Consider the following 22,609-nt stretch of genomic DNA (forward strand, 5'->3'; position numbering starts at 1 on the left):
CTATGTTAGGTTGATTTTCTGCCTGTCGATATCATTACCACTGGCAGGATTCATGCGAGTTGTGAGTGGGAAATTGTGTGGCCAGTGGTTCCATCCATTTAAAGATCCCAGGCACCCTCCAGTTCTTGGCTCGGGTGGCCATTATCCATGTATGAGCTTGACAGTAACCGTTGGCAGCGTATTCCTTCACCGGGTGCATCACAGCTCAACCCAGTTCCTTCCTCAGCTGATGTTAACACCAACATGCATTTCCAGAAGGGACTACTAATTTGCAATCAGGACTAGCAACTTTGGTCAATTGGTTCCTGTGTAACCCAGGAGTACTGACATCATACTGCTGCTCTCATTGAGGCCAGCTAACTCAGCACAGAGCAAGGACTGAGTCTGGTATCTTTCTGGTCCGGATGTCTGCACTACTCACTAGAAAAACTCACTAAGCCATCACAGGAATACAAGGAATTATTTCAATTGTTGAGTTTATGGGTTTTGTCATTGATGGTAGTGTGATTACTAAGGGAATGCTTCCTGTCTAGTGGATAGATCGTCTGTAGTGGGTAAATCGAAGAAAAACATGCAGTGTGATTTTGGTATCTCTATATAAGGAAAATGAACCAATTGAAACAGTTTCCTACCCTCCCCTGATGGCTTAGTAAATTTATTCTGTGAGTAGCTGAGCCATGCATGTTATAAAGCTCCCATACACAGTCAAAATGAGTGTTCTCATTGGCTAAATATTGGAGCCCTCATTATGAACTTCTACTTTGATTGGAACAAGAATATCTTTATGCTTCTGTTTGTAGGACTACTTATATAATATTGCTTTGTGTACAATTACTAAAACAGGTTTTCTGGGGATGACTTGCATGTGAAAATATTGCAATTCCAATTAACATTTTAGTGACATTTCAAAAATAGGTGAAAATTCTAAATAATTTTTTCATAACCATGAGTTTGCAGTGCAACAGTGAGGACTCTTTAAAAACATAGTAAGAACAGATGTCATTAATGACTCTATAATAGCCTACAATAACATTTCCTGAGTAATGCATAATGTTGCTTTAGTAAATATGTGGCTAGCACCCATTAGAATTAGTAGTTAACCAGAAGAAACAGGCACTTGCATTGCACTACAAAGATATTTTGGCATTATCTGTCAAGATGTTTCAAAACTAATTTTGTTCAATATTTATTGGTTCCAGCTTTCTAATAAGAGGTATATGCTGCAGTAGAAGGAAAAATCCACAAATATTTGGATTATAGCAGTGACTGTTTTCTCACATTTATATTCACCTACAATACCAACCATTTTGACTTTGTTAAACAATATATCAATCAATCAAATAAACATTACAAAAAGCTTAGATGTCAGTGCTGTCCAATTACTATAGAACAAAGTGCACGTAACGCAGTTCACAATCACAGTCAGGAGTTGTTAACAAATTGAAAAACACTAATTCACATATATTCAAAATGTTACCAATTCATTAAACACAATTATCAAAACATAAATGAGAATCAACATGAATGAGACAGTGTTTAAGGAATTCACAAGTGTAGAAACTATACAGGGAAACCCACTATACCTCTTCACTAAGTGCACAGCAAAAATACAAAATTTAAATTATATTCTAACATGAAAAGCAAAAGCAATTTCCCCAAGAAGTACAGATAAAATGGTCTTAAACAACTAAAATTAACATCAATTTGTGTATAATTAATAATTTATAAAATAATTGACAGAATATAAGTACACCCACAGTAATTGTGAGAGAACTGCATCCAGTCAGTACAGGTTTTAGGGAACAACAAAATATTGCAGTAAACTGCACATTTTGCACATCACATCAAAAAAATGTCTCCTGGCCTCCTTTCATAGAATTCTGTAAAATGGAACTGTACAAAGATTTCACATTGTTACTTGCAAAATATACAACCTACAGCAAAATACATCCCACAGTAAAAGGTGTCCCAAGACCTCCTCTCAATAGAATTCTCTAAAATGAAACTGTACAAAGATCTCAGATTGTTACTTGCAAAATATACAACCTACAGTGAAATACATCCCACAAGGTTTTTTTGTTTTATTTTTCCAACAAACATCAGATTTAAATCAATCCAATAAACAATCTGTCTATTTTGCTTTAAGATGCATTTTACACAGGCACCATACTAGTCATCAGGATTTAATTTACCTGAACTCAGGGGTGGAGGTATGTGTGAGTGAGGAGGGGATAAAGATACGGGCATAAACCGAATATGATAAATTATATTGGCTTAGTAACCACCCTCCCCCTCCCCATTAACCTGTTACCACCACCCCAGAACCAGCACCAAATTCCCATACCCTGCTAAGCACCTACTACAACATGATTCTTTTTCACAGGTGTAAAGGCTCCTTGAATTCTATTCATCTCTGCAGTTGTCCAAAGTAAACTATTAGTAGCACCTTAAACTCATATTGCACTTGGAACGTAAGACGATATTGATGCTGTTGTTTTTACTTGGCGGTCAGTCATCGAAGATGGTTAAATATTTGTGGTCATGTTCTGTTGTTACTTCAATTAGAAAATATGAAGTAGAACTGATTGAAGCCTTATGCTGCAAATGCAAAGGTTCCTCATAAAAGACCAAAGGTGGTCCAATATGTTGTTTCACATTCAGGGGTATGGCGGGAGACTATGACAGCCTTTATCCCATGGTACTGTATAATAATAGAGAGGTGTCTGCCCCAGAAATCTAAACATCAACAGGGAAGAGGGCAGCTCAATGGGAGTTAATTCTGCTGTAAAATCAGGTTTTCTAGCTCATCTGCAGAGCGGAGTAAAAAGGCTGCTGACTCTCGATATCCTGCAACAAGCTGCCGTACTGCATTTATTTCAGTGGGACTCAGCTGAGCCGGTGGGGTTTTGGAATTGTTAATGTTGGAGGATCCAGAATGTGATGCAAGTGATTTCTTCACGCTGAGATCTGCTGGGCCTTTGAATAGAAATGAAACATTACTCTATATTTGGATGCACTTCTAATGTATATCTCTCCTTAATCTCAAGTCACTCTGATCATTTCTGCTTTGCCAATTCAATAAGCAAAAAGCAATCAGTTTTATATATTTAACATTCTAACTACCCCTTTGGCAATTTTTGTTACATATGCAATAGCAGATAACATATTGTAAGTTTTTAAACAACACAAGAATAAAATTAAATATATATCAGATTTATAGGGAAGTTCATTTAAAAGATTGCTAGCTCCAGGTGCTTTTGTACAAACCTGACAAAAAATAGATGATTTCTCAGTATTCAGATATTGTGATTGTTGATAACAATTAAGGTAATTACATTAACAGCTGCTAAGTGTATATAAGGGATAAATTTTGACAAAGTTTTTGCATTAAAACCTATGACTTTACGTTGGCACCTGGCATCCTGGTCTGAGCTTCTGAAACAGGATTAACATGACAAAACCTATTAAATCCCTTCGCGCATTCACTGATTTTAAAGCCTCCTCTTTCAGCTTAGGTTGTCAAGCCTTCTGTGTATTCTCATTTGGAGTATATATTTTTCAGTAACATACAATTATCAAGAACATGACTAATGCATGAGTATTCAAGAAATGATTTTTTTATATTGAAATTGTTTGAGATATTACTGATGATCAATAACAGATATCCAATAGCACCTACCACTGTTAGTACCATCACTTGGTAAAGAAGGTGGATTTTGCTTCCCACCACCCAGCCCTCCATAACCATGGTAACTATAGCTCGTATTTCCATTGATGTACATCAGCTCCTGTGAGTAAGAAACTGCTGGGGCTGTGTAAGTGACCTGGGCAGATTCTCTCGTCCACTGTTTGCCAACTGCAACAGGCTCATCCTGCAAAAGTGCAAAATAATTTTTTTAATGAGATGCAAAGTTTATTTATGGGAAAACATACTTATGGTATCAATGGAAACAAAAGCAACAGAAAGCTTTTGTTCAAAATTAAATTTGTCCTAGTGTCAGTAAAAGGTTTGAAGGAACATCCTGTTATGGTAGTGACAAACATGCTACTTTTCCTATATAGTTGAAAACATAATTTATAAAATGGATAGCCAAATAAAGCCCCAACTCCACAGGAAATTACAGGACACACTAGGGGAAAAATTGGATAAGGGCCGTGATATGCGTGATATGCTATTACCCCTCGCCCAATGACCCCTGCGCAGGCAGGACGCAAGTTTCGGCCGGCAGGAGGACTCACCTGCACTCAGCATTACTTTCCAGGCCTTGCAGGAGGAATCAATGCAATTTACACTTTCCACCACCAGAGGGAGCTCAATCTCTTAAAGGGAGGATGTTTCTTAGAAATCTCTTAAAGGTAGCTGGTACCTGTTATTTGTTGCAATTAACAGTCTACTGACTGCATGGAGCCTGAACGGAGATCAGACATCACACACATGAAACACAGATGCAGGTCCCATTCCTATGTTTTCAAACTGATGAGTTATGTTAAAACATTTACTAAAGGTTGCGCACTACTAAATCCCACATCCTCCAAACTGCATGCCAGACCTCATCAATCTGCTGATCTGAGTTGGTACCAGGCCTGCGAGAGTGCAAGGTTCTCTGCTAATGCACTAGAGATCTTGGTGCAAGAGGTGGACAGAAGGAGGGACATCCTATAACCGCATGGGCAGGGGGAACAAGAGGCCCTCCAGACAAGTATCCAAAAGACAGTGGGAGGCAGCGGGGGACGAAGTCAATGCCAGGTGCACAGCATCATGAACATGGATGCAGGGCAGGAAGAAATTCAATGCTTTGACATGAATGGTCAAGGTGAGTGAGGTCAACTGTCAAGTGCCGTCTCCTACCAACTGCACCACGCACTACACCCCTATCCCCCACATACCAACAAACTCACTCTTTCCATCAATACTCAACTCTTCCAAACAGATGCTTCCTCTCACCCTTACACATTACCACTGTTTCAAGCTGCCCCCCACCCCCACAACTCACAGGCCACAAACACTGGCAGCTATGCAACTATGACAGGCACATCACCCAGACACATGTCCCGCTTTCTTGCAGGAGAAGGTGGCGCATATCAGGAGGCAGCAAGTGGCAGTGGGATTTATAGCCCTTCGAGCCTGTTCCACCATTCAATGAGATCATGGTGGATCTGTGACCGAGCTCCATATATCCACCTTAGCCCCATATCCCTTAATGCCCTTGGTTCACAGAAATCTATCAATCTCAGATTTAACATTCACAAGAGAGCTGGCATCATATGCCATCTGCAGAAGAGTGTTCCAAACGTCTCCCACCCTTTGCGTGTAGAAGCATTTCCTAACTTCACTCCTGCACGTCCTGGCTCTAAATGTTAGGCTATGTCCCTGTGTCCTGGTATTCAAGTCTAGGAGACCTCCAAAAACAGTTACAAATGTCTCACAGCCAGAAGCAATAATCCAGCCACTAACCTGTAAATCCTGCATGGTCCCTTTAAATAGCACTGGTGGGAGGGTCCTCCAGGCACTCTAAGACACGTTCAGATGGTCGGGGTTAAGACTGTGTGTTGAGTTGAGCGTTAAGTCCCAAAATGGTGTCTATCACTTTAAATCAGCGTTGCACACTGATTGAAGCCATTTTCTCCCTACTTGACATGATTCCAGCGTTCGTTATCTGCGTCTGCGCTAACCCCTATGCCAAGATGGCATCCAGCGCACGTCACGCTGGAAACGTGCGTGCACATCCAAGACACCATCTTGGATGTCAGAGAGGCCGTGTAGCGCCGAAACAACGGGCCCTACACGGCCCAATTTAGCGCCCACCATGTTTTGTTTTGTATGAACGTTCTCTGCAGACAGCCAAAATATCAACTGATTGCAAGCAGCAAAGCATATTTAACCATACAAAGAACTTTGTGCCAAAATCAAAAATGTAACAAGGATTATAATTCTGGAGCATTTCAAAAATACTGTGGATTTAAAAAAAAATCTTAATTATTTTAATTTCTCTGACTTTTTAATGATATTTATTGTGAAAAATTTGTTAGAAGGTAGTTTTGCTATAGCTGTATGTATTTGGGTAATTTAAACACACATGAGGTTAACATACTGCTGTCAGATTGTAAGTCAATAAGTCAGCTTTGGGCAGGGGCTGTGGCACTCTCTCCTCTCCCCTAGGTTGTTCAAGGTCTGCAGAAATGTCATTAAAATTTGCTGAAAATATTGGTGACATCTTTGAGGAACATGCAGGACACTGTACCTATATTCTTATCAACAGTGATCCTTTAGGAATAGATTTTTATAAGTTAAGAACACAAGGTAGCTTCAATGCAGATACCTCATACTTTTAGGAGATACAAAATGCACAAGTGACCTGCTTTCCAGTGATTGACTCTTACTGTTGCTGCTGTGAGTTTTCACTGGATCACACTGCATACTAATTAATGAGTTTGAACAGTGGGCCAGAATCAACAAAGCTATAGGCCGATGAGAGCAGCCTAGATGACTGGCAGACATAGTGGGGGAAATTTTAACCCCAAAGAACAGGTGGGTTGGGGGTGGGTGTGAGGTAAAAATAACAGTTTTTTGAAGTGGGACCAGAACCCGGCTCCAATGTGCCCACTTCTGGGTTTAACCCAGCCGCGGTTGGAAGCGTGCGTGCATCTGTAACCCGGAAGTCCCATCCCCACTTAATGCCAGCAGGTAGAATGTTAAAGGGCCAATGTCCCTCATTGAAATAGTTGAGGTACTAATTTTTTGTGCATTAGAATCATAGAATCATAGAAGTTTACAACATGGAAACAGGCCCTTCGGCCCAACATGTCCATGTCGCCCAGTTTATACCACTAAGCTAGTCCCAATTGCCTGCACTTGGCCCATATCCCTCTATACCCATCTTACCCATGTAACTGTCCAAATGCTTTTTAAAAGACAAAATTGTACCCGCCTCAACTACTGCCTCTGGCAGCTCGTTCAAGACACTCCCCTCTCACCTTAAATCTATGCCCCCTCGTTATAGACTACCCTACCTTTGGGAAAAGATTTTGACTATCTACCTTATCTATGCCCCTCATTATTTTATAGACTTCTATAAGATCACCCCTTAACCTCCTACTCTCCAGGGAAAAAAGTCTCAGTCTATCCAACCTCTCCCTATAAGTCAAACCATCAAGTCCCGGTAGCATCCAAGTAAATCTTTTCTGCACTCTTTCTAGTTTAATAATATCCTTTCTATAATAGGGTGACCAGAACTGTACACAGTATTCCAAGTGTGGCCTTACTAATGTCTTGTACAACTTCAACAAGACATCCCAACTCTTGTATTCAATGTTCTGACCAATGAAACCAAGCATGCTGAATGCCTTCTTCACCACCCTATCCACCTGTGACTCCACTTTCAAGGAGCTATGAACCTGTACTCCTAGATCTCTTTGTTCTATAACTCTCCCCAACGCCCTACCATTAAGGGAGTAGGTCCTGGCCCGATTCGATCTACCAAAATGCATCACCTCACATTTATCTAAATTAAACTCCATCTGCCATTCATCGGCCCACTGGCCCAATTTATCAAGATCCCGTTGCAATCCTAGATAACCTTCTTCACTGTCCACAATGCCACCAATCTTGGTGTCATCTGCAAACTTACTAACCATGCCTCCTAAATTCTCATCCAAATCATTAATATAAATAACAAATAACAGCGGACCCAGCACCGATCCCTGAGGCACACCGCTGGTCACAGGCCTCCAGTTTGAAAAACAACCCTCTACAACCACCCTCTGTCTTCTGTCGTCAATTCAATTTTGTATCCAATTGGCTACCTCACCTTGGATCCCGTGAGATTTAACCTTATGTAACAACCTACCATGCAGTACCTTGTCAAAGGCTTTGCTAAAGTCCATGTAGACCACGTCTACTGCACAGCCCTCATCTATCTTCTTGGTTACCCCTTCAAAAAACTCAATCAAATTCGTGAGACATGATTTTCCTCTCACAAAACCATGCTGACTGTTCCTAATCAGTCCCTGCCTCTCCAAATGCCTGTAGATCCTGTCTCTCAGAATACCCTCTAACAACTTACCCACTACAGATGTCAGGCTCACCGGTCTGTAGTTCCCAGGCTTTTCCCTGCCGCCCTTCTTAAACAAAGGCACAACATTTGCTACCCTCCAATCTTCAGATACCTCACCTGTAGCTGTTGATAATTCAAATATCTCTGTTAGGGGACCCGCAATTTCCTCCCTAACCTCCCATAACGTCCTGGGATACATTTCATCAGGTCCCGGAGATTTATCTACCTTGATGCGCATTAAGACTTCCAGCACCTCCCTCTTTGTAATATGTACACTCCTCAAGACGTCACTATTTATTTCCCCAAGTTCCCTAACATCCATGCCTTTCTCAACCGTAAATACCGATGTGAAATATTCATTTAGGATCTCACCCATCTCTTGTGGTTCCGCACATAGATGACCTTGTTGATCCTTAAGAGGCCCTACTCTCTCCCTAGTTACTCTTTTGCCCTTTATGTATTTGTAGAAGCTCTTTGGATTCTCCTTTGCCTTATCTGCCAAAGCAATCTCATGTCCCCTTTTTGCCCTCCTGATTTCTCTCTTAATTCTACTCCGGCAATCTCTATACTCTTCAAGGGATCCACTTGATCCCAGCTGCCTATGCATGTCATATGCCTCCTTCTTCTTTCTGACTAGGGCCTCAATCTCCCGAGTCATCCAAGGTTCCCTACTTCTACCAGCCTTGCCCTTCACTTTATAAGGAATGTGCTTACCCTGAACCCTGGTTAACACATTTTTGAAGGACTCCCACTTACCAGACGTCCCTTTGCCTGCCAACAGACTCTCCCAATCAACTTCTGAAAGTTCCTGTCTAATACCATCAAAATTGGCCTTTCTCCAATTTAGAATTTTAACTTTTGGGCCAGACCTATCATTCTCCATAGCTATCTTAAAACTAATGGAATTATGATCACTGGTCCCAAAGTGATCCCTCACTAACACTTCTGTTACCTGCCCTTCCTTATTTCCCAAGAGGAGGTCAAGTTTTGCCCCCTCTCTAGTCGGGCCATCCACATACTGAATGAGAAATTCCTCCTGAATACACTCAACAAATTTCTCTCCATCCAAGCCCCTACTAAAGCTGAAATGAATTTAACCCCACCTGCACGGGTTTTCCATGGCATCTCAATCGTCAGGTGAAAGCAGGGGGCAAGGGCTGGATTCATGAGGTGAGTGCCTTTATTGCACTGCCTGCGGGCCCGGAGGAGCAGCGGTGCTTCATCAAGGTCCAATAAGCTCACCTGGTGCGACTGGACCCCCATGATCGGCCAAACCCCCCCCCCAACCAACCACCACCACCGATGGTAGATGACCCCCCCACAATGGTAGATCCCCTTGGATGGTAGACCCCCCCCCCACACCTCCAACTCTTCATCCAACTGCCTGTCCGATCACCTCCCTACCCCCGATCTTCTCCAATTCTCCAAGGCCCCCCCCCCCCCGCCCCGATCTTCTCCAAGGACCCCCCCCATGTCCTTCATGGCCCTTTCCACCTCCCGACGTCATCTAAGCCTCCCCCACCCACCCCCACAATGTCATCCAAGGCCCGCAATCTCTCTCTCCCTCCTCCCCGATTCGTGGCTCCCGACAGCCAGCCTGCCTATCAATCTGGCTGGCTGTCATGTGGGAAACTCAGAAGCAAAAGTAATTACCTTCAATTGAGTTGCGATCGCAGATTGCGACGCACTCACTTGACTTCCGGGTTCCCCACGCGAACATCTACCCACCTGCTGTATTCCCAGCTCCGAATAAAAATCATGCCCATTGAAATTCTCTTTTCACTTGTGAGGCGTGTAGAGGTTGCTCTGAGTGCTGGGTCAACCAAGTCACCTAGCTTAGTACCATAGAATCTTACAATACAGAAAGAGGCCATTTGGTCCAGCACACCTGAACCATTTGTTTCTGTTCCTGTGCCCTTTCCCCACACCCTTTTATATTTGTATTTTAAAAAAATGTTTATCTACTTCCCTTTTAAAAGCTATTGTGCATTCTGCTTCCACCACTGTTCCTGGTAAAGCAGTTCTATGTCCTAACATCCTTCTGTGTAACTAAAAATCTCCTAACCTCTCTCTTTTTTCTTTCGATAAAGATTTTGAATTTATGTCCTGTAATTACAAACTTACTGACCAGTGGACATAGCTTTTCCTATTATCCACCTTAACAAAACCCCTCGTAACTTTGAACACCGCTATTAAGAATATAGGCCATTCAGCCCCTCGAGCCTGTTCCGCCATTCAATTAGATCATAGCTGATCTGCATCTTAACTCCATCCACACACCTTGATTCCGTAACCCTTAATACTCTTGCCTAACAAAGATCTCTCAATCTCAGTTTTGAAATTTTCAATTGACCTAGCCTCAACAGCCTGTTGGGGGAGGGAGTTCCATATTTCCACTACTCTTTGCATGAAGAAGTGCTTCCTGACATCACCCCTGAACTGCCTAGCTCTAATTTTAAGGTTATGGTCTCTTGTTCCCACCAGAGGAAATAGTTTCTTTCTATCTAACCTATCAAATCCTTTAATCATCTTAGACACTTCAATCAGACACCCCTTAATCTTCTATACGCAAGGGAATACAAGCCTAGTTTATGCAACCTGTCCTCATAACTTAATCCTTTTAACCCTGGTATCATTCTGGTGAATATGCGATGCACCCCCTCCAAGGCCAATATATCCTTCCTGAGATGCAGTGCCCAGAACTGAATGCAGTACTCCAAATGGGGTCTAATCAAAGCTCTGTTCAGCTGTAACATAAGTTCCATCTCTTTGTATTCCAGCTCTCTTGAGATAAAAGCCAACACTCCATTAGCTTTTAGTGATTTCTGTACATGGACCCTAAATCTCTGCTCATCCATAGTTCCTAGCTTCTCGCCATTTAGAAAATACTCTGATCTATCTTTCTTAGGTCCAAATTGGATGACCTCACACTTTCCCACATTGAACTCCATCTGCCACAGTTTTGCTAACTCATTTAATCTATCAATGTCCATTTGCAACTTTCTGCTCCCATCGACACTATTTATTGTGCCACCTAATTTAGTGTCATCAGCAAACTTAGATATTCTATTCCTTCATCCAAGTCATTTATAAATATAGTGAAAAGCTGTGGCCCCAGTACAGATCCCTGGGGGACACCACCAGTCACATCCTGCCAATTTGAGTACACACCCTTTATCCCTACTCTCTGTCTCCACCTCCTAACCAAATCCCTATCCAAGCCAATAGCTTGCCTCCAATTCCATGCATTCTCTTTTTTGTTAACATTAACTATTAGATCTCCTCTTACTGTCTATATTCTAGTGAAAAGCTTTCCACATTCTCTTCTGTACCCCCTTCATGGTCTTCACATCCTTCCTAATGGCAGCCAAAACTACACACAATATTCTATCTGCAGCCTTACCTATGATTTGTATAAGTTTAGCATTACCTTTTCTTATCTTCCCAATTATAAATGTTTTGTATCTGAAGCCCGAAGTGTCTCTGCTCCTCCAGACCTTTAAAAGTTTTACCAAGTGAAAATCATTTATATATATTAAGAGCAATGGTCCTAACATTGACCCCTGGGGGTCAACTCTGTTTACTTCTAACCAGACAAAAAAACATCCATTATCCACTATTTTGTTTTCTATCTTTTATCGAACTTCCTAACCATGATGCCACATTCCTTTAATACTGTGTGCCTTATTTTATCAACATATCTCCTATGCAGCACCTTATCAAATGTCTTTTGAAAATCCACATTCACAACAGTTCCTTTATCAATGCATTCCATTATTTCCTCAAGGATTCTACTAAATTTGTCAGACATGACTTGTCTTTCACAAATCTGTGCTGGCTGTTCTTAATGAACCTATGTCTTTCTAAATGAGTACTGATTTTATCCCATATTATGGTCTCTAGAAGCTTACTAATTATTGATTTTAGGCTCACTGGTTTATAGTTACCTACTCAGGCTCAATACCTGTATTTACAATGAATCCAGTGCTTGGGTGTCCTTTGCTGGATTCACTGGCTTTAGAGGCACTACTGGGCCTTGTGCAGAACTATATATTCAACACCAGGTGTGACCCAGCATTAGTTCATTTAAAGTGATATTTGCTTTACCTGTATATTTTTATACCTGTATACCTGTATAAAGGTAACAGAACTGCATAAGTTCTGTTACCTTTCTTTTTGCATATCTGACACTTTCTTTTCTGCACAATAAAAGAATAAGACCATAAGAGATAGGAGCAGGAGTAAGCCATTCGGCCCCTCGAGCCTGCTCCGCCATTCATGGCTGATCTGATTTTTACCTCAACTCCACTTTCCCACCCTTTCCCCATATCCTTTGACTCCCTTGCTGATCAAAAATTTGTCTAACTCAGCCTTGAATGTATTCAATGACTCAATGTATTCAACGTGTTCAAAGAATGACAGACTGCAAGATATAACAAAAGTTAACTAATGTTATTGTGTATATTAGTGCATTGGTACAATGTGATTTGTGGGTGAATTTTGTTCCTTGTGTGTCATGATCTTTATCTGCTGCTACCTGTGGTGTTTTGTTATCACGTGCTTCCTAGTTGAGGAAGTACAAGTGGTGGGTAGCTGCTCAGCTCACTGGCGAACTGCTTGGGATGAGAGCAGCCTTCTATCAATATCTGTGATGAACCTGATAAAGCTGCATCAGTGTCCATTACTGGTTTGTAGTTCACTGATTTCAGTGGGACCTTCTCTGCTCTAAGGAGAACAATCCCAGCTTCTCTAGTCTCTCCATATAACTGAAGTCCCTCATCCCAGACAATTTCTTTTAAAAATACTTAAGTTATTTCTTACCACTACTGCTCCTTGCTTGCTAGTTGTTTTTTGGGTGGGTAGGAAAGGGGTGGGCGGAAAAAACAATCCAGTAATGGATTGTTGGAGTTGTACTATGAAAAAGAGGGCAGCTGATTCACCTGCTAGCACTCCTAAACTTCATTGCATACTGACTTATTTTTATATGTTCCCCACTGCATGTTGAAAGTAGCCAGCAGCATAAATGTTTAATACAGCAGCCACCTTTACTGCTACAGGCAGAGCAATGCCAGTCCTGGAGGTGGTTTGGTGGTCTTCTTGCAGGAGGAAACACAGATCCACTATTGCCTCCCTGGTGAACTGTCATTCCCTGAGACACAGCTTCTCAGATATCCTAGGAAACCATGAGCTGATCTGTAAACATGTACCTTCGGATGCAGCTGTGTGCACCTGCCTCTGCTCCTGCTGATAGAATGCCATCTCATCCTCCACCTCTTGAAGAGCCAGCAGCACGTCCAATAGGACGCCCATCATCTGGGTGAACTTACCTACACCTGGCAAGGTGGCTGCATAGTTTGGGATGCAGAAATAAAGTTCAAAAATAAACAACTCCAAATCATTGCTCCACTCCAAATGAAACAGAAGGACACCAATTTCATAGACTATCATAAGGAGAAAATAAACTGTTAAAACAGAGAAAAAGCAATGTCATCAAATTCAGAACCGAGGTCATGGTGTGCACCTTCAACAGTTTCTGGTAGCTATGCATCAGCAGGCCTGCCCTTCGCTCCAACTTTTTATGATGCACTGCAATTTTGTCATGTCAATGGCACAATGTAACACAATGTAATGGAATTCCCGGCATTAATGGGAACTTCCCAACATACCCCCAAATTCATGTAGTAATGAGGCTTGTGAACACAGCAATATAAGCATGTTCTGCCCCCAGTGCGAGCCCCACAGAAAGTCTAGAGCTAGCGCTCACAAGGCACAAGGACACAGCTCCAGTCTTTCTCGTCTTCCTCCCCCTCTGTGCCTAGTGCATGCTGATGCTGCTAGCACATGGGAGCCAAATTCAGAATCAATGTAACTGGCCCAGTTTGTGCAATGCTGTGTTTTAATTTAAATACATTCTCTAATGAGACGTTATATACCTTTGTCCTCGGCATCCCCTCCATGACTAATCACTAAACCACTGTGCTGCTAGAGAAAATCTGTCTATTTTATTTGACAGGTGTGGAATGCAAGGTGCATGATACAAACTGCAATTTGTACTATCAAGAGTAATTTATTCTGATGTTCGTCATAATCAAGCACATGTTTATACCTTTAAGAATGTTTCAATTAAATGTATGATATAATCAATAATATTTATAACATCTGTAAGGCTGTGGGCTTTCTGTTTGCAATGGTAAAACAGAAATAACATTTTGATACCATTTTTGATATTGCTTCACAATATGGATAACAATTATAGAAAGTAAAAACATTGGTTAGAGCCCTGTTTATCATAGTCCTCACAATCCTAACTATAGTTTACTAAAAATACCACTTCTGTGTCTCAGTCATCTTTATTTATAGAATGACATGAATTAATATTGTGTCCCTTAATGTTCCAGGTTGCTCTGCCCAGTCAAGCACAAGAAAGTGCTTGCTTCCTTCAGCCAGGAGGGTGCAAGTATCGCTTTTCCTCAGGATACTTGCTTTTCTCTAGCATAAAATGTGAAACTTCATCAGTACTGGGTGGGCTTTCACCTTTATTTCTCTCAATCCTCTAGCAATACGAATTTCATCCATCCTCTGCCGTACTGTGCAGGACTGGTTCAATTGGAGTGTTAGAGCATGCTTCGATTATTCTTTTTGCGGCTTCACCTTGTCTTCCAAGGAGATCAAGCAGATGGCACCTCAGTGTCTCCCTTCTGGTGATCTGCAGTTTCGCTCTAAAGATTCGGAATCCCTTAGTAGGTTTTATGGAACACATTAATACATTGGGGATTTTGTCTGTGTTCTTGTGGAAAATAGCAAAGCTGTATTCTGTGGTAATTAAAAAGTGACCATGGAGGAATTACTTCAATCCATAGCCTCATTTCAAACTAGACTCGACCTCATTGCTTCCTCAATGAATTCTCAAAATGTTGGCTCTGGAATTGGCTTCTGTTTTTCACCACATTGTGAGTTCCAGCTCAATTCCTAACACTTGCTGAATACATCCGTTTCCTTTAAAAAATGGGAAAGATCCCCACACATGTTTCCTCAAGAACCATCTCCCTTGTATTGTGATTCAGGTTTTACCAAAATTCTAGATAACTATCTGAATAGATTTATTCCCTAATTGGTCCATCCTGGTTCGATAAGCTTTATCTGTCAAAGACACTTATACGATAATGTCTGATGATTTTTAAATGCTGTAGCGTCTTTGGAAGGTACCAACTTGGTACTTTCCTGGAACTGAGAAGGCTTTTGACTGAGTAAAGTGGTTTTTCTTACCAGTGATATTGCAGACTACAGGATTTGAGGAAGCCTTTACTAGGTGAATCACCTAGTGTACTCTCACTCTTGCCCTTTGGTAGCTACCAATGAGATTCTGCTGCTCTGTTTTGAATTGTTCAGGAGCACTCAGAAGGAGGTGCCTGTTTTCTTTCCCACTCTGTGTCAGTTATCAAACCCTTACCTGCCAGTGTACGTATTTCCCCTGATATCTGAAGCATTTAAATGGCGGCAGGGAACACAAAATATTCAATACGTAGATGTTTTATATATCAGCTTTCTCAACTCTGTGTTCTGGGTCTCTGGGTATAAGATCTATTTTAATAAGTGGGAACCCATGGATTTGGGTCAACCGTCACAGTTGCTGAGCCCTCTCTGGATCTTCCTCGCCTCAGTGTCCCCCAGCTTTTTCTGGGTCTTCCTCTCCTTAAGACTGAAGCACAGTGTTTTTTAAGTCGTCATTTTTTTGGGGCCAGGGTCAGCTTTTCTGAGTTTTGTAGGTGGGCACTTATGAAAAAATGACATATAAGCAGGTTGCATTCTAAAGGAAATATATACAAACTGTTTTCTTTTACGCTACTAAATCTCAATGTTCTGTATTCCACAGTAAAATTTGATTCATTGTAAAGAAATCTTACTGTAGACATCAAAAATGAAATGTATTCATCAAAGTGTTTGTTATCATGCAAATTTCATAGACTCAAGCAAGTCAGAAACTTAGTGAGCTGCAGCGAAAAAACTTCACGGATTAATATCAGCTCTGAAACAAACCTAAAGCTCACTTACGAAAACTCTTTGAAAACAAGCTAAGCTAAAATTCTTTCCAATTATAATGGATTTTGCATTGTAAAGTGATAATATTTTGAGTTTTATCAAATGGTTACCTTATAGTGCATTGCTTAGTGTATCTCAATATCTAGCTTTAATATAATTTACATTAACAATTTGGATTTGGGAATCAGAAGTACATTTTCAAAATTTGCAGACGACACCAAATTGGGGGGTATCGTTAATACGAGGGAAGAATACGTCAAAATGCAAGAGGACATGAATAAACTTGGAGAATTGGGATGTATTTGGCAAATGAATTTCACTATAGATAAGTGTGAGGTGGTGCATTTTGGTAGGAAGAATAAGTAGGCCACATACTGCTTGGAAAATAAGGTTCTAAATGAGATAGAGGAGCAAAGGGATCATGGGGTACAGATACACAAATCACTGAAAGTAGCGATGCAGGTTAATAAGGCCATAAAAAAGACAAAATCAAGCACTAGGGTTCATTTCTAGAGGAATAGAACTGAAAAGCAAAGAAGTTATGTTAAACTTGTATAGAACCTTGGTTAGACCACACTTGGAGTATTGTGCCCAGTTCTGGTCTCCATATTATAGAAAGGATATAGGGGCATTGGAGAGAGTGCAAAAAAGATTTACAAGGATGATACCAGAACTGAGAGGATATCCCTATCAGGAAAGACTGAACAGGCTGGGGCTCTTTTCTCTAGAAAAGGGAAGGCGGAGGGGTGACCTGATAGAGTTCTTTAAGATAATGGCAAGGTTTGATAGGATAGACTTAGAAAACATGTTTCCACTCGTGGATGAGTCCAAAACTAGAGGTCATAAATATAAAATAGTCGCTAATAAATCCAAAGGAAATTCAGGAGAAACTTCTTTACCCAGAGAGTGGTAAGAATGTGGTACACGCTACTACAAGGAGTAGTTGAGGCAACTAGCATAGATGCATTTACGGGGAAACTAGATAAACACATGAGGGAGAAAGGAATAGAAGGGTATTTTGATAGGGTTAGATGAAGTAGGGAGGGAGGAGACTCGTATGAAGCATAAACGCTGGCACAGACCAGTTGGGTTGAATGGCCTGTTTCTGTGCTTTAGTTTAGATGTAACTCGATGTTATACTGATGATTAATCAGAAATGTTTTGTATGAAAAAGAGACAATTTGCTGAACATTTATGGGCACTGCTGGAAATGGCTGCCATTTGATCTGCTAGGTTTCCATTCAAACTGCACCTTTCTGTATACCTTGACATTCAATGGCATTACCATCGCCGAATCCCCCACCATCAACATCCTGGGGGTCACCATTGACCAGAAACTTAACTGGACCAGCCATATAAATACCGTGGCTACGAGAGCAGGTCAGAGGCTGGGTATTCTGCGGCGAGTGACTCACCTCCTGACTCCCCAAAGCCTTTCCACCATCTACAAGGCACAAGTCAGGAGTGTGATGGAATACTCTCCACTTGCCTGGATGAGTGCAGCTCCAACAACACTCAAGAAGCTCGACACCATCCAAGATAAAGCAGCCCGCTTGATTGGCACCCCATCCACCACCCTCAACATTCACTCCCTTCACCACCGGCGCACTGTGGCTGCAGTGTGCACCATCCACAGGATGCACTGCAGCAACTTGCCAAGGCTTCTTCGACAGCACCTCCCAAACCCACGACCTCTACCACCTAGAAGGACAAGGGCAGCAGGCACATGGGAACAACACCACCTGCACGTTCCCCTCCAAGTCACACACCATCCCGACTTGGAAATATATCGCCGTTCCTTCATTGTCGCTGGGTCAAAATCCTGGAACTCCCTTCCTAACAGCACTGTGGGAGAACCGTCACCACACGGACTGCAGCGGTTCAAGAAGGCGGCTCACCACCACCTTCTCAAGGGCAATTAGGGATGGGCAATAAATGCCGGCCTTGCCAGCGACGCCCACATCCCGTGAACGAATAAAAAAAAACCTGGCAGGCCACTAAAATGTTAGACTTAATGATAATAAAGAGGAGTTCATATATTCAACAGAAATCCGACTAATCAAATGATTACAGCTAATATGCAATAGGATTAAAATGAAAAGGCCAAGAAGCTGGAAGCCTTTTTTCTCATAATATAAAATACAACAACTCCAGATGGTAAGTAGACAAGGTAAAAAGCTGCAACTTGCGCATCAAATTTAATTTGAATACTCATGTCATCCTCCTTTGAAAAATAAATGTGTTCTACAACAGGAATTTGAATAGAATTTTTCCTAAGCACTGCTGTTTTTGATAATATGGCTGCTGCCTTGAGGCAAACTAGCCACTTCCTTGTTTACTCCTTTATATTTGGGAAGCTGTCTGCAAAAAAACTATGTTAACAGGTAACCATCCTCACTGAAATGCAAAGGTTCTTAAAGTGTAGGACATTAATCCTTTGAAGAACTGCATCAACATATCTCCATTGCAAAGAAAAATAAATACAAAATATTAACATCTTCCATTTTACTTACATAGTATGGGGATGAAAATCTGCCGCCGTTCCAGCGGATTCCTACCCTAAGTGTGGTGAGAATCTGCCAGAGCTGTAAGCTTGGCTGGGACCTAGCTATACCAGGTTTCCGCAATGCCCTTGTGTGGAGGTGTGGGGGATATTCTACCCATCCCGACAAGGCCATCGATATAAGGAGGAGGTGGAGGTGGGGCGAGGGGGGAGGGTCCTTCCTATGTTGGCGAGTTCTCGCGCCCTGGCCCTCAGTTGCGACCTGGCGTAGTAACAGCATAGGTATCTCTGGTCTCACCAGGTGGACCTCACCAACATCTGGTAGAAATGAGGCCCAGATGGGGTTCAGGCTGGGAATCCCTCTTGAAAACATGGGTGTAAATGTTTTTCTTTATTTTTAAAGCCACCCTTTTGGGGCAGGAAATGTACCTATATGTATTTTTTGATCTATAGTAATGATTTGGACTTGGATGTACAGGGCACAATTTCAGAAATTGCAGATGACACAAAACCTGGAAATATAGTAAACAGTGAGGAGGATAGATAGACTTCAAGAGGACATAGACAGGCTGTTGGAATAGGTGGACACATGGCAGATGAAATTTAACACAGAGAAGTGCGAAGTGATACATTTTGGCAGGAGTAATGAGGAGTGGCAATATAAACTAAATGGTACAATTCTAAATGGGGTGCAGGAACAGAGAGACCTGGGGCATATGTGCACAAATCGTTGAAGGTGGCAGGACAGGTTGAGAAAGCGGTTAAAAAAGCATACGGGATCCTGGGCTTTATAAATGGAGGCATAGAGTACAAAAGCATGGAGGTTATGTTGAACCTTTATAAAACACTGGTTTGGCCACAGCTGGAGTATTGTGTCCAATTCTGGGCACCGCACTTTAGGAAGGATGTGACAGCCTTAGAGAGGGTGCAGAAAAGATTTACTAGAATAGTTCCAGGGATGAAGGACTTCAGATACATGGATAGACTGGAGAAGCTGGGGATGTTCTCCTTAGAGCAGAAAAGGTTGAGAGGAGATTTGATAGAAGTATTCAAAATCATGAAGGGTTTAGATAAAGTAAATAAAGAAAAACTGTTCCCGTTGGTGGAAGGGTTGAGAACCAGAGGACACAGATTTAAGGTGATTGGCAAAAGAATCAAAAGCGACATGAGGAAAAACTTTTTTATGCAGCGAGTAGTTATAATCTGGAATGCGCTGCCTGAAAGGGTGGTGAAAGCAGATTCAATCGTGACTTTCAAAAAGGAATTGGATAAATACTTTAAGGGAAAAAACTGCAGGGCTACGGGGAAAGAATGAGGGAATGGGACGAAGTGGATTGCTCTCACAAAGAGCCGGCACAGGCTCAATGGGATGAATGAACATAAGAACATATTGTTCTTATGGCCTCCTTCTGTGCTGTAACCATTCTACGATTCAATGATTCCACCTTTCCAGAACAGACTTGGTACCTTTCCCCTGCCCCGGTAAGCTTTGGCCAGCGTTTCTGGCCGCTTTGGCAAGGACAGCAGGGGTACCAGAGATGCCACCCCCAAACCACCAAAAGCCTACTTCCTCCTGGACAGTGGTGGAGCCTCCCCCCACCCCCCAACCCCTAACCCCCAACACCCACCCATAGATTTTTGGGTCTTATATACATATTCTATATGGTGTTGTGCAATATAGATGCTTAGAAAAAAACATTTCTTGTGGACAGGTCAGTTTCTCAGAAACAAAGAAAGTCTTTGTTGTTCAGAATAAATAAAATCTTGGAATTGAGCCATGCAGGAAGTGAATATTTTAAAATTAGCTACAAATCAACCGTAAGCAGGAGAGAACATTTTGTATCGTGCCTCAAAGTGCTTTAGTAACAACATTCATGTTACATTAGGCCAATGCTTTGTTCATAGACTACAGTCGGCACTTACACAAACCTGCCTACTTTTGGTTGCTGCTATGACAACTATCCAGAGGGGAATGCCAGGTCAGCCACTAGCTTATGTGCCGGGGACATAATTGCTATGTCTGAGACCTAACAGTCATATAAGGCTTCTCTTCTGAAAAAACTAAATATGGTTGCACTTGAATTACTAAATTAGATTTACAAGCATATTCCACGATCTCAGGCAAAATGGCCCAGGATTACAGCGTGCAAGTGCATTTGCACAAGCGGAATGAAGTACTGTCTTCAATAGATTTGGCAAGGTCAATTAATTAAAATAATTTTTAGATGCTTCATGTGTGTTTTTTTCAAGCAGAGGGAGTTATGGGTGCTTGTGAGTGAAGAATAGGGAGAGCAACAGCTCCTAAAGACTGCGACTCTTTTCTAAAGGGACAATTTAAACCCAGCACTTATAGAGGATGTGAAGGACAACCCTTTGCTGACTGCGAGGCACATTCAGGAGACCTTCTATGGCCACTGCATAAACAATCTTGTATATCTTCCCCTTTTCAACCACTCACATGCCATCGTCTATTAACATTTCCTGTGTGCTCCAAATCACACAGCTCCTATTCATCTCAACAGATGTGAGTAACTTCCAAACCAAACAGGTGCTGCTCCTGCTCCTCAGGCAAATGCATTTAATAGCGCCTCTGCCAGTATCCTCAGATATGGGGGTACCAACGGGTAGGTACATGCAACTCCAATGCAGCCTCACCAGCCTGGCCTCTTTCCATTACTCCTCCTCCTCTTCCAGGAAGCAAAGGTAACAGGAATACCCAACAGGAAAACCAGCTGTCCCTATCTGAAGGGAAGGAGAGGAATGATAGTCCTGCGGCAAATTGCAGAAAGGTAGTTGGCAGGAGAAAAAATACAAAAATAGTTCCAAGCAAGGAACAACAAAGTCAGTGCAACCAAAAGTTTAATGTAATCTCTTTTTGTCACCCCTTTGGCTTGGTGTCCATTATTTTTGATGATGTCTCCATGAAACACTTTGGGATGTTTTTCTTTGTTAATGGCACAATATACAAAATATTGCTGTTGTTTTACTGTGTTTCACCTCGGGTGCCAGTATATGATACCTGACTTCTTTCACCTAACCTGGTTCTTCCCCACGGAACTACCTAAGCGGCAAGAGTACTTGAGGTGGCTGATTGCTATGGTAATTGAGAAGCCTTTTGGGACTGAGGTAGCCCTCGTCTCATGGTAACTAAATTCCGAGATGGAACTACAACAGACTGCATTTCTTCTGCTTACATTACTATGTCAAGGTTCATTAGATAGTCAGCAATTCACCAATTTCTTCATCATTGCAGCAAAAAAAGGGGCACAAAAGAGAGTGGCTGGCAACTGGAAGGGGCACACCTAATCTGAATTTCCCAAGCTGTCTGAAGGAGCTGGAACTCTATATTGTGAGCTGGAACTCTGATGCGCTTATTGGAGTTGGGCAGAGAGGTGTCCAAACTGTATCTGCAGTCTGGAACCAATTCTTGCATCTTTCCCTTCCCTCAATGATTCTGTCTTTCATTCAGGAATACTATAAACAGAGATCTTACCTGGCACCAGAATATCATATGGTGGCAAGTTAGCTACTGAAATATGTTACAAGGAGTGTCTTACACATTGAAATGTATGTTTTTTCTCATTGTATTTCCATAGGAATGGCTGAGGATAAGATGCTCACAGGCCCTGAGGCTGAAGGCCCATCCACCTCACAGGACAGAGCGTCACTTGCTCCACCTGCAGCAAGCATCAGCAAAGAAATATACATTCTGGGGAAAGATATACAATTAGAGTTAGAGCAGGGAGCACTCAGTGCAACTCACAGCATGAGTGAGGAAAAACAAGTGCGGGTGGCAGCAGAACAGGAAGAAATTAATCAGAAGGTCAGCTCCACCCTCAGATGCTGAGTTTGAGGAATCCAGACCCTGCCTACCTAGGAAAGCTGCTACCTTGGAAGGCTGCTACCTAGGAAGGCTGCTTTCTGAGCGCTATCAATTCGTACATTCCTTTAAGAGTATACAAAGAGCCCTGCAAAGTACAATAGCTAGGATGGAGGATGGAGGAATCCACCG

The 22,609-nt window shown here is 41.9% G+C and overlaps 1 protein-coding gene across 7 annotated transcripts in view; it reads right to left on the reverse strand.

The window, feature by feature from the left end:
* Positions 1-1,183: 1,183 nt before the first annotated feature.
* Positions 1,184-22,609, reverse strand: part of LOC137314484 (nucleolar protein 4-like) — a 426,906-nt gene continuing 405,480 nt past the window's right edge. For all 7 annotated transcript variants that reach the window (XM_067979813.1, XM_067979819.1, XM_067979838.1 and 4 more), the window contains 2 exons: positions 3,680-3,872; positions 1,184-2,976 (listed from right to left, as the gene is read on the reverse strand). In XM_067979813.1, the coding sequence (XP_067835914.1) occupies positions 2,774-2,976; positions 3,680-3,872 (396 nt within the window). In that variant the 3' untranslated portion in view covers positions 1,184-2,773. The remainder of the gene's footprint in view (positions 2,977-3,679; positions 3,873-22,609) is intronic.

Source organism: Heptranchias perlo, chromosome 3 (assembly GCF_035084215.1).
Source record: "Heptranchias perlo isolate sHepPer1 chromosome 3, sHepPer1.hap1, whole genome shotgun sequence".
Classification (NCBI taxonomy): Eukaryota; Metazoa; Chordata; class Chondrichthyes; order Hexanchiformes; family Hexanchidae; genus Heptranchias; species Heptranchias perlo.